The 13,773-nt window shown below is 41.5% G+C and overlaps 1 protein-coding gene across 1 annotated transcript in view; it reads left to right on the top strand.

Moving 5' to 3' along the window:
- Positions 1 to 13,773, top strand: part of myo3a (myosin IIIA) — a 336,500-nt gene that overhangs the window by 28,494 nt on the left and 294,233 nt on the right. Inside the window, exon 3 of the mRNA XM_060920858.1 lies at positions 13,332 to 13,466. Coding sequence (XP_060776841.1) covers positions 13,332 to 13,466 — 135 coding nt within the window. The remainder of the gene's footprint in view (positions 1 to 13,331; positions 13,467 to 13,773) is intronic.

Below are 13,773 nucleotides of genomic sequence, written 5' to 3'. Positions count from 1 at the left end.
TCTGAAAAGCAGAAGTGTCCAATCACTGCTGCAGGATACAGAATGACTTACGAGGACTCTATTAAACAACGGCAGATTTAGTGTACTGCAGCTAAACATGCCTTTGCGTCCAAGATGTACACGAGTGTGTATTAGTTCCCGTGCGCTCATCAGTGTTTCGGATCCCTGATTTAGAACTGCTGCATTACAATCTCTCTGTCACTGCTCTCACATTTCAGTTTTCATTTAATCCAAGAAAACATCACTGAAAATTAATTTCATTTATAATACCTACAGTAATATTGCTCAGGGCTGAGTGTAGAGCTTTACACAAAAACACCTGACACCTCAATGCTGCTGAATGCTGGATTCTGATTATTCAGAAGGTGTTCTGTTGAAGCTGCAAATCACAGGTTTATATCATTTCTTAAACACGTACAGTGACTAAGACTACTAGAGTGTAAAGTGTAGAGCTTTACACAAAAACACCTGACACCTCAACGCTGCTGAATGCTGGATTCTGATTATTCAGAAGGTGTTCTGTTGAAGCTGCAAATCACAGGTTTATATCATTTCTTAAACACGTACAGTGACTAAGACTACTAGAGTGTAAAGTGTAGAGCTTTACACAAAAACACCTGACACCAATAAAATTATATCAATAAAATGTTATTTTAAGTGTATGTAATGCCTCTAAATACCACTTTTTTTCCTTGTACAAAGCAACAATCATTATATTGATTGACCATGTGTTTTCAAACCATCGCTGATCCAAAAGGCCATAAATTAATGGAAAATCAATAAGATCAGACGATTTTCATGGAATCTGCCGAGACTGAACTGGAAGATCCTGAAGGGGTGTGGGATGTCATACAGTGGGGCAAAAAAGTATTTAGTCAGTCACTAATTGTGCAAGTTCTCCCACTTAAAAAGATGAGAGAGGCCTGCAATTTTCATCATAGGTATACCTCAACTATGAGAGACAAAATGAGAAAAAAAATATCCAGAAAATCACATTGTCTGATTTTTAAAGAATTTATTTGCAAATTATGGTGGAAAATAAGTATTTGGTCAGTAACAAAAGTTCATCTCAATACTTTGTTATATACCCTTTGTTGGCAATGACAGAGGTCAAACGTTTTCTGTAAGTCTTCACAAGGTTTTCACACACTGTTACTGGTATTTTGGCCCATTCCTCCATGCAGATCTCCTCTAGAGCAGTGATGTTTTGGGGCTGTCGCTGGGCAACACGGACTTTCAACTCCCTCCAAAGATTTTCTATGGGGTTGAGATCTGGAGACTGGCTAGGCCACTCCAGGACCTTGAAATGCGTCTTACAAAGTCACTCCTTTGTTGCCCGGGCGGTGTGTTTGGGATCATTGTCATGCTGAAAGACCCAGCCACGTTTCATCTTCAATGCCCTTGCTGATGGAAGGAGGTTTTCACTCCAAATCTCACGATACATGGCCCCATTCATTCTTTCCTTTACACGGATCAGTCGTCCTGGTCCCTTTGCAGAAAAACAGCCCCAAAGCATGATGTTTCTACCCCCATGCTTCACAGTAGGTATGGTGTTCTTTGGATGCAACTCAGCATTCTTTCTCCTCCAAACACGACAAGTTGAGTTTTTACCAAAAAGTTCTATTTTGGTTTCATCGGACCATATGACATTCTCCCAATCCTCTTCTGGATCATCCAAATGCTCTCTAGCAAACTTCAGACGGGCCTGGACATGTACTGGCTTAAGCAGGGGGACACGTCTGGCACTGCAGGATTTGAGTCCCTGGCGGCGTAGTGTGTTACTGATGGTAGCCTTTGTTACTTTGGTCCCAGCTCTCTGCAGGTCATTCACTAGGTCCCCCCGTGTGGTTCTGGGATTTTTGCTCACCGTTCTTGTGATCATTTTGACCCCACGGGGTGAGATCTTGCGTGGAGCCCCAGATCGAGGGAGATTATCAGTGGTCTTGTATGTTTTCCATTTTCTAATAATTGCTCCCACAGTTGATTTCTTCACACCAAGCTGCTTACCTATTGCAGATTCAGTCTTCCCAGCCTGGTGCAGGTCTACAATTTTGTTTCTGGTGTCCTTTGACAGCTCTTTGGTCTTGGCCATAGTGGAGTTTGGAGTGTGACTGTTTGAGGTTGTGGACAGGTGTCTTTTATACTGATAATGAGTTCAAACAGGTGCCATTAATACAGGTAACGAGTGGAGGAGAGAGGAGCCTCTTAAAGAAGAAGTTACAGGTCTGTGAGAGCCAGAAATCTTGCTTGTTTGTAGGTGACCAAATACTTATTTTACCGAGGAATTTACCAATTAATTCATTAAAAATCCTACAATGTGATTTCCTGGATTCTTTCCCCCGATTCTGTCTCTCATAGTTGAAGTGTACCTATGATGAAAATTACAGGCCTCTCTCATCTTTTTAAGTGGGAGAACTTGCACAATTGGTGGCTGACTAAATACTTTTTTGCCCCACTGTACGTGTAACAATCCGGGTCTCAATTTCATTCTCATATGCAGCAGTGGTTAGACCAGTCTCGATATGGAATCATGTTTTGGAGAGAATTCTGATAGTGACTGGGATTCTTATATGTCAGATGAAGCGGCAGAAGATTATCAAGGATATAACTGAGTACATGAGGGCGGCACGGTGGTGTAGTGGTTAGCGCTGTCACCTGACAGCAAGAAGGTCCGGGTTCGAGCCCTGTGGCCAGCGAGGGCCTTTCTGTGTGGAGTTTGAATTGTTCTCCCCGTGTCCGTGTGGGTTTCCTCCGGGTGCTCCGGTTTCCCCCACAGTCCAAAGACATGCAGGTTAGGTTAACTGGTGACTCTAAATTGACCGCAGGTGTGAATGTGAGTGTGAATGGTTGTCTGTCTATGTGTCAGCCCTGTGATGACCTGGCGACTTGTCCAGGGTGTACCCCGCCTTTCGCCCGTAGTCAGCTGGGATAGGCTCCAGCTTGCCTGTGACCCTGTAGAACAGGATAAAGCGGCTAGAGATAATGAGATGAGATAAAGGAGTAAATGGTTATCTTCTTGAGCCCCCAAGACGAGAAACTACTGATTCACAACAGTCTTCCTCTGTAGCACAGGTGGCATAGAGAGAGAGATAGAGAGAGAGATGTGCAGAACGCAGTGGTTACCTTTCACCATGTTTTCCTGAACAAAACTAAAAACAAATCGAGTCTTGCAATATTGCAATCTTAGAGCATTTAACACATTTCAGTTAATAATTAATGATGATTGCGTGCATACATTTTTCTTCTAGTTAAAGTGCATCAGATATGATAAGCTTGGATGTCACGAGCGTGTAAATGCTGCTCATAATCCTGCATCTGGTGCTGTGTGTGTGATAATAGGGGAATCGACAAACTGTCCAAATGTCAACCCTAACCCTCTGACTTGGAACAACTATAATCTGCTTGTATTTTCATTAAACTTGACCTCAGGAGTGCCTACAACCTGGTGCATGTTTGAGAGGGTGACGAGTGGAAAATGGCATTCAGTATCACTTCTGGGCACTTTGAATATCTTGTCATGCCGTATGGGCTATCTTGCACACACACTGTGTTTCAATGCTTGATCAGTGATGTACTCCAGGACATGCTGGAATGCTATATCATTGGCCACAATGACAATATTCTTATCGACTTGCCAGACGAAGCAAGCCACCAAGAACACATCAAGTCAGTACTCTCCAGGCTCCTGGAGAACCAGTTATATGTGAAAGCAAAAAAGTGAGTTCCATGTCTCCCAAATCTCATTCCTGGGGTACATAATCAGTACTGAAGAGGTTAGTATGGACTCAAAGTTTCTGCAGTCATCTCCTGGCCAACACCCACATCCATCAAAGAACTCTAACGTTTCCTAGGGTTTGCCAAATTCTACTGATGATTCGTTAAGGGATTCAGTACCATTGCAGCTCCACTCACTGCGCTACTCAAGAAGGGGCCCAAGCATCTGCAATGAAGCCAAGGGGTGGAAGATGCATTCATTCAACTCAAGTCTGCCTTCACCACTGCACCCATCCTGAAACACCCAGATCCCACTAAGCCTTTCACTGTCAAGGTAGATGCATCTGAGACCGGAGCCAGAGGTGTCCTTTCCCAGGCTTCAGGGAGAAAACAAAACTACACCCCATAGCTTTCTTCTCAAAGAAACTCACACCAACCAAGCAGAACTATGACATTGGGAACAGAGAACTTTTATCAATTAAACTGGCCCTGGAGGAGTGGAGACATTGGCTTGAGGGTGCTGTACACCTATTTGTTATTTTGACAGACCACAAGAACTTCAAATATCTCAAGTCAGCTCAGCGGTTGAACCCATGACAAGCACATTGGACACTTTTCTTTACATGATTTCAATTTACCATCACATCCTGTCCTGGCTCCTGAAATACAAAAGCTGACACACTGTCCTGAATTAATGCCTCCATTACAGTCAACCCAGATTCCACACCTATCCTGCCACCCAAGTGCTTTGTGAAAGCTCTCTCCTGGGACATTGACAAGAAACTGACACAGAACCAACCATGCAACCCACCCGAAACCTGTCCACCAGGTCTTATGTTTGTACCACCACAATACAGGGGCCACCTTATCATGTGGGCGCACTTGTCTCCTGCCATGGGTCAGCACACGTACCAGCTTATCAGGGTGAAGTATTGGTGGGAGAACATGAGGTCTGACATCGACCGGTTCATCTCTTCCTGTTCTATCTGTTCAAGCCAAGGTGCCCCAGACATCACCTGCTAGTAAACTCATACCATTACCCACACCCCAGAGACCATGTTCACACCTGGCAATTGACTTTCTCACTGATCTACCCAAATCACAGAATACAGTAATCATGGTAGTCATCGATTGATTTTCCAAAGCATTAAGACTCATTCCCTCGCCCAGCCTACCCACAGCCTTCGAAACCATGGAGCTCATCTTCGACCATGTTTTCAGGTACTATGGGATCCCTGAAGACAAAGTGAGTGATCAGGGACCCCAATTTTCATCCAGATTATGGGCTAAGTTCACAGAAAAAAAAACTAGGAGTATCCATAAGTCTAACTTCTGGGCACCATCCGCAGTCCAATGGCCAAGTAGAGCACACTAACAAATAGATTGAGTGGTTCCTGAGAGTGTTCTGCTTGGAGAATACCAAGGACTGGTCAATTTCTTTCATGGGTGGAATATGCACATAACTCACTCAAACACTCTGCCATGCAACTCACTCCATTCCAATGTATCCTGGGATACCAACCCCCATTGTTCCCATGGGATGACTCATCCACACACATCTTGGCAGTTGACACCTGGTTTCAGAGAATTGAACAGGTATGGGGGAGCATTCACCAATGACTTGAGCAAGTGTCCCATAGATGCAAACTCTATGCTGACAAGCACAGAAGGGAGACACTCGTGTACACACCAGGGGACAGAGTCTTGGTGTCTACCAAGGACCTACGAGATCCCAGCGCATGCAAGAAGCTCAGTGCTAGATACATTGACCCCTTCAGAGTCCTTTGCCAGATCAATGAGATCTTGTACGGATTGGAACTTCCACCACACTGCCGCCTATCACCCACATTCCATGTATCATGTCTCAAGCCTACTATTCCTGGACCTCTTGCCACTAACACACCATCCACAGAACATCCATCACCTCTGGAATTGGAAGAACAGCTGGTGTACCAGGCACACAAAATACTCAACTCCTGTCATGGGCAAAGTGGGGGGTTCTGTCACCGATAGTGTTAGTTCGTGGCAGACTTCAATCCCCAAGTGCCACAGTGCCCTCCCTCTCCCGAATCCTTGACTTGCAAGTGACTTCAAAGCAAAATAGAAACCCGGATGTCAGCCATGTTGGTGGATATACAAATGCGGGGTCAAGTGACATTCCATGGAAAACAGTGTCATACGTGCACAACTCTCTTTGTTTTTCCACTGCTTGAAGTGTTCTTTTAGCTATGCCATATCTTTTGTGCTGTATCTGGTTGTGGTCACAACAGTACTTGTGACCGTGGCACGTTCTGGTTTTTTAGAATTCCATCCATGATTTGGAAAGAAAGCGAGGAATCTCTGAGGCTTAGAATGGAGAGGAGACAAGCACGGCTGAACAACATCGGCAGGGCTGATCTAACAAAACCAAAACAGCTTGTGTTTGCAATTATCATTTTATCTCCGGTGAGATTCAAAAGCTTTCTCAATAATATCATGGAAGAATTTTATTTCTTGTTGCTAGAATTTTGCTATAAAATGAGTGTTCTCTTGTCATGGTTCACTAGGTCGTTGTTATAATTTTAACATGTGTATTACCATTTCGCTTCTAGGAGCGCCAGCAAAATTATATGATAGAAACAATCCAGACTGGGCACCCACTCAGAACATGGGCTATGTTTCTTCCAAGGTTGGACTTGATTCTTCAGCAGCCAAACCAGATAGAGCACAATATCTGGGTACTTGATGGTCGGTAGAAGTGTCTTATCTTCAGAAAAGTCTGGCTTTTTTAAACACTAAGGATCAAAACCACACATATCTCGCTTCTCTTTGTACCGAATCTTCGCTCAACCGTTCAAATCGTGGTAATAATGAGAAAATTCAGCATTGTTTACAGACACACTTTCAGCGGCTGCCATCCTAGTTGCTTTGTATATCCACCATCATGGTGGATGCCCGTGACGTAGCACACTTTGATAGTGTGGTTGCAAGTCATCTATTCTGATTACTGCCACACCTGTTCCACATCTCATGCAATCAGTGCACCCTACTTATGGACAGCAGTCACAAACACACGACATGAAGTACAGTATCATTCTGTGTCCCTGATTATACCAAGCTGTTTGCTACTGGTTCTGGCTTTAGTGGCTTTGACCCTGTTTCTGTCTATATTCGGACTCTGAGGCTGTTATACTCCTCTGACACTCTGTTTGCACATCGACTGACCTTTGGCACAAACCTGATTCTGATTCTCGTCTCATGTCTTGGATTTGGCTACCAGACTGCGACGCACCCGCTCTCCCCTGCAACTGCGTCTGTAAGTGCCTGCACCCACTGACATCCATATTACGTCAAGAACCACTCAACTAGTAAGTAAAGAGAAAAAAACATCCTTCATTACTTTAAGATATGAAGTGTCTTTTAATTAATAAAAATAAAGAATTAGAAGGTGTGGCCAAATGTTTAGTTTTGCTGGGGTGTTTATTTCAGTGTTACACTAGAAAGAACAGTTTTATTAAACACAGCGAGCATTGTAGTGAAGGTCATATCGTCCTTCATTACACTGTCTGTTCAGTCATTTATGATTCGATCTGCTGTTATTCATATCTCCTTGGAAATCATGGCTGCCAGTGCGGCTTTGTAACAACTTAAATGGGAACAGAGGGCAATATATAGAGTAAATATAACAATAAAACACACATTAACGAACCTTATTCAAGACTTACAAAAGTTTTTTGTTCTAAGGTTGGAAAGTTATAGTGTTTTGAAAGTAGCCCGAGCAAACTATTTCCGCAGTTTGAACAGCCCGCCATGATATTAATTTTATCCAATCAGAATGCACGTTCATTTTCTCTGCGTAACACTCATGACGTATGTATGTGCCCAGTTGTGTTGGCTCATTGAGGTTGGGAATAGCACGTGTGAAATACCTGTTTCTGCCTCTTGCGACGATTTCGCAAGTCCACGGGTGGCGCCTATCTCATTGCAGCAAATAAATTCTGCTGGACTCGTGAGCAACTCCACGTTACATTTTCCGCACGAGCACCACGCCGTGTCACCTGCATGCAGACGCTCTGCCCCATGCTCGCCATGCCCATGGTCAGCATCAGTGTCATCCTCGCCGTCATCCGAGCTTTCTTCTTTTATTTCATCACCAGAGTCGAGAGTACCTCTCCTAAGTTCAAACTGGTACCCTTCTAAGCCATAGCCTGCTTGCAGTGTGTCTTGCGGGATCTCTTCGTATGATTCGACAGAGCTGTCGCTTTCACTTGATGCGCCCGACGCCATGATTACACGCTTATCTCCTCTATTTCAGAGAGTTCCGCTAGTGCAGTGGGTAGCGCTGACGTCACGGTCTTTTAAAAATGGCGACTCTTTTGCGGTTTAGCGTATAAAGTATTATATTTACAATTACCAAGATATTTCGTTGTTTTCTAGTATACAAATTTGATAGAATACTTAAGAATACGTTACTTTGTCACATCAGCAACTGTATATATTATATTTGGTACCCCTTTAACAACAGGAAATGACTTTAAAAGTCATTCTGATGGCAGTAGAAATGAATGCCATTGTCCAGGTCTAATGACGTCACTTCCTGTCTGCACCTTTTCTAATAATGTGTAAAGAGCTAATTTCACCAGCATGTTTCTATCCACTCATTAGACTGTTAAAGGTTTACTCATTACAACCCCGATTCCAAAAAAGTTGGGACAAAGTACAAATTGTAAATAAAAACAGAATGCAATAATTTACAAATCTCAAAAACTGATATTGTATTCACAATAGAACATAGACAACATATCAAATGTCGAAAGTGAGACATTTTGAAATGTCATGCCAAATATTGGCTCATTTGAAATTTCATGACAGCACCACATCTCAAAAAAGTTGGGACAGGGGCAATAAGAGGCTGGAAAAGTTAAAGGTACAAAAAAGGAACAGCTGGAGGACCAAATTGCAACTCATTAGGTCAATTGGCAATAGGTCATTAACATGACTGGGTATAAAAAGAGCATCTTGGAGTGGCAGCGGCTCTCAGAAGTAAAGATGGGAAGAGGATCACCAATCCCCCTAATTCTGCGCCGACAAATAGGGGAGCAATATCAGAAAGGAGTTCGACAGTGTAAAATTGCAAAGAGTTTGAACATATCATCATCTACAGTGCATAATACCATCAAAAGATTCAGAGAATCTGGAAGAATCTCTGTGCGTAAGGGTCAAGGCCGGAAAACCATACTGGGTGCCCGTGATCTTCAGGCCCTTAGATGGCACTGCATCACATACAGGCATGCTTCTGTATTGGAAATCACAAAATGGGCTCAGGAATATTTCCAAAGAACATTATCTGTGAACACAATTCACCGTGCCATCTGCCGTTGCCAGCTAAAACTCTATAGTTCAAAGAAGAAGCCGTATCTAAACATGATCCAGAAGCGCAGACGTCGTCTCTGGGCCAAGGCTCATTTAAAATGGACTGTGGCAAAGTGGAAAACTGTTCTGTGTTCAGACGAATCAAAATTTGAAGTTCTTTATGGAAATCAGGGACGCCGTGTCATTCGGACTAAAGAGGAGAAAGATGACCCGAGTTGTTATCAGCGCTCAGTTCAGAAGCCTGCATCTCTGATGGTATGGGGGTGCGTGTGGCATGGGCAGCTTACTCATCTGGAAAGACACCATCAATGCTGAAAGGTATATCCAGGTTCTAGAGCAACATATGCTCCCATCCAGACGACGTCTCTTTCAGGGAAGACCTTGCATTTTCCAACATGACAATGCCAAACCACATACTGCATCAATTACAGCATCATGGCTGCGTAGAAGAAGGGTCCGGGTACTGAACTGGCCAGCCTGCAGTCCAGATCTTTCACCCATAGAAAACATTTGGTGCATCATAAAACGGAAGATACGACAAAAAAGACCTAAGACAGTTGAGCAACTAGAATCCTACATTAGACAAGAATGGGTTAACATTCCTATCCCTAAACTTGAGCAACTTGTCTCCTCAGTCCCCAGACGTTTACAGACTGTTGTAAAGAGAAAAGGGGATGTCTCACAGTGGGAAACATGGCCTTGTCCCAACTTTTTTGAGATTTGTTGTTGTCATGAAATTTAAAATCACCTAATTTTTCTCTTTAAATGATACATTTTCTCAGTTTAAACATTTGATATGTCATCTATGTTCTATTCTGAATAAAATATGGAATTTTGAAACTTCCACATCATTGCATTCCGTTTTTATTTACAATTTGTACTTTGTCCCAACTTTTTTGGAATCGGGGTTGTATATGTTATATATATTTTTAATGTTTAATTCTCTATAATTGCTCAGCTCATTGGTTAATGTGGATGTTGAATACACTCACCGGCCACTTTATTATGTACACCCGTCCATCCACCTGCTGTTTGACGCAGTTCTCTGATCAGCCGATCCCTTGATGCATAAAATCACGTAGATACAAATCAAGAGCTTCAGTTAATGTTCACAATTTTAAACATCAGAATGGGAAAAATTGTGATCTCACAGCGAAGTGTGACTTTCTTTCTTTCACCGTGGCATGAGTGTGGGTTTGAACCAGATGGACTGGTTTGAGTATTTCAGAAACTGCTGATCTCCTGGGGTTTTCACACACAACAGTCTCTAGGGTTTACACAGAATGGTGTAAAAAACAAAAAAAAACACGTGAGTGAGTGACAGTTCTATGGGTGGAAACAAACACCTTATTGAGAGGAAAACGGATAGATGTGTAATTGGTTTGAGTTTTGTTTGCCAGGAAGGATATAGTTACTCATATAATCACTCTTTACAACCGTGGTGAGCAGAAAAGCATCTCAGCATACAACAGCAGAACAGAAGAACACACTGGGTTCCACTCCTGCAGCCAAGAACAGGGATCTTAGAATCAACAACAAGTTCCTATTAAAGTGGCCGACTGAGTGTATTTTCTGATTTTTTTTCCAGACAGGTGTTCTTGATTGTTTGCTTGTTTACTATTAAATTTCAATTAAACTATTAAAAAATGTTTGCGTGGTCTGAGACACTGTTCAGTCAGCTCTGTGTAACTTAATGAACACTTAATACACTTAATGAGGATTATATAAATGAGTGCTTTTAGGATCTTACTCATTCAGGATGTTTTGTACAATCAGAGAAAATAGCACACATCCGTCAGTGTTTAAGACCACAATCAGAACGATGACGCACTGAACGCTGCGTACAACACTCAGGCTGGTGACAAACAATTCTTCTCCGAAGGAGAGGTGAATATCGGTGAATCATAAGAGACGAAGTCGAGGTTATGATTCACTGATATTCACTGAACCTGAAGCAAATAATTGTTTTAGTATAAATACACAGGTGATTTATTTAAAAAAAAATCATATTAAAAACAATAATGTATTTCAAATTTCAAAAGCGGAATGCAAATATAATAACATCGCGGCACTTGGTTCACTGATCTACGCCAAGTCATATAAAATACTTTGCCTTGAAATCGATAAAATAAATCCCAATCCCACCTTACCTTTTGAATAGCTTTAGATCAAACTTCATAGCATTTTTAGTGCTTTTAGGAACAGCATTTTCTTTCATCATTTGTAATTCTTCCTCACTTATGGTGACGAAGCGATCGGCCGCCATTTTGCCGAGTCGCTCCAGGTGATTATCGAGAAATAGTCTGAATCTCTTGACCAATCAGGGCGTGCAATTTTCTATAATCACCTCCATATTTATGTAAAAACAATTAATACAATCATGAAAGGAATACAACGCTTAGTGCCATGCTGTTGTAGGAAAATAATCAGTGAGTAGGTGATGTGAGGAAGCAGAGTTACTCGCCGGGTTTCCATTACAGTTTTGTGCAAAATAGACACAATATTTAAAAATTTTTGTCATGTGACTTACCGTAAATGTCATGTGACTTAAATGCGAAAATGTGTTTCCATTTCAATTTTGCGAAATATTGCTCTATCAAATCACCTGAAAAACCACCTCATGCGAGTGTATCAACAGTTCTGTGATAATTTTTGAGTGTTTTTCAAAATTCACATCTTTCCCTTGCTTTTCAGTTTACAATTTTAAATTGTGCATTAAGCAGTTTAATGGAAACACGGCTTCTGTTTGTTCCCAGCTCTCAGCTTATTTTTTGTTTTTCTGTTACAATGATTATTCCTTTTATACCATAACAATTTATTAATTTATGTTTAATGTTATGGAATATCTGCAAAACATTTCCTGAAATCACTGACGTTATAACAGAAATAAACAAGTGTGTCATCACAAGCGTGTGTGTGTGTGTGTGTGTGTGTGTGAAGGTGTGCATGCAAACTGGTGATGGAATGGAATGCCTGCAGTATGTTTTGCCTTGCTTATATCTGAGAACGCTGAGAAACACTTTAACTAGTAACTTAATTAATCACTTAACCACTTAATCAATTAATTAACATTCATGAATTCAGTAATTATTATTATTATTCATTCACTCATTCATTTGTCTACTCATTCTTGCATTCACTTATTCATTATCCTTTCATTGCCTCATTCACCTATTCATCCATTCAGTCATCCATTCACTCTTTCATTCATTTCTAATTCATTCACTTATTCATCCATTGACTAATTCATTCATTCATTCATTCATTCATTCATTCATTTTTATTTATTAATTCACTCACCCTTTCATTGCTTCACCCATTCATCCTTTCAGTCACTCATTGACTAATTCACTCATTCATTTCTAATTAATTTATTCACTCATTAACTTATTCGTTCACTCTAATTCATTTTTAACCCATTAACTTATTCATTCATTGACATTCATTCATTCACTTATTCATTCATTGACTAATTAACTCATTCATTCACTTTAATTAATAAATTCACTCTTTCATTCATTTCCAATTCATTCATTCATTTAATTAATTCATTTATTTCTAATTCAGTTGACTAATTCACTTATTCATTCACTCATTATTTTTTAATTAAGTAATTCATTAATTCATTCACTCTTTCATTCATTGACTAATTCACTTATTCACTCATTCATTATCTGTAGCAGCTTTATCCTGTTCTACAGGGTCGCGGGCAAGTTGGAGCCTATCCCAGCTGACTACGGGCGAAAGGCGGGGTACACCCTGGACAAGTCGCCAGGTCATCACAGGGCTGACACATAGACACAGACAACCATTCACACTCACATTCACACCTACGGTCAATTTAGAGTCACCAGTTAACCTAACCTGCATGTCTTTGGACTGTGGGGGAAACCGGAGCACCCGGAGGAAACCCACGCGGACACGGGGAGAACATGCAAACTCCGCACAGAAAGGCCCTCGCCGGCCACGGGGCTCGAACCCGGACCTTCTTGCTGTGAGGCGACAGTGCTAACCACTACACCACCATGCTGCCCACTCATTCATTCATTCATTCATTCATTCATTTTTAATTAATTCAGTCACTTATTAATTCATTCACTCATTAGTTTATTCACTCTTTCTTTCATCCATTTAACAGCGTAAACCTCCACGAAAGTGGAAAAATCTGAAACTCTACGCAACTTTATTTCTGTCATTGCCCTCATGCTATAATTTATGTAGCTCTAATGCTCAGATTTGTCTTTGACTCTCTCCTCTTGTTTCAGGACATCGATGAGGAGATTGAGGCAGAGTACAGCATCCTGAAGGCACTTTCTGATCATCCCAATGTGGTCAAGTTCTACGGCATGTTCTACAAGAAGGATCCTAAAAACGGAGACCAGCTGTGGTTGGTGCTAGAGGTAAGACATCATGCTTTTTGTCACTTTTGACCCGCACTTTATGACCCAAATTCCCAGGGCATGCTATATAACATGTCTTTAGGTTCTCTGGATTTATGGAATGTTTGGCGTAAATGTAAAGAGAAATGTCATGGATGTCATGGATGTCATGAATGTTGCATTCTGTCTCCAAGATGTTTTAGATAAAAGCATCTGAAAAGTGAGTAAAGTCCACTCTCTCGCAGGCTAATTTTGACTAGCGAGCTAAAGGACAGTTTATAGATCAGAACTTTCACACCTGCTTGCTTGCTGTGTGTCTATTTTTATC

The sequence above is a fragment of the Neoarius graeffei genome, chromosome 5, assembly GCF_027579695.1.
Source record: "Neoarius graeffei isolate fNeoGra1 chromosome 5, fNeoGra1.pri, whole genome shotgun sequence".
Lineage (NCBI taxonomy): Eukaryota > Metazoa > Chordata > Actinopteri > Siluriformes > Ariidae > Neoarius > Neoarius graeffei.
The sequence above is the reverse complement of the archived record's forward strand: the minus strand, read 5'-3'. Positions and strand labels throughout refer to the sequence as shown.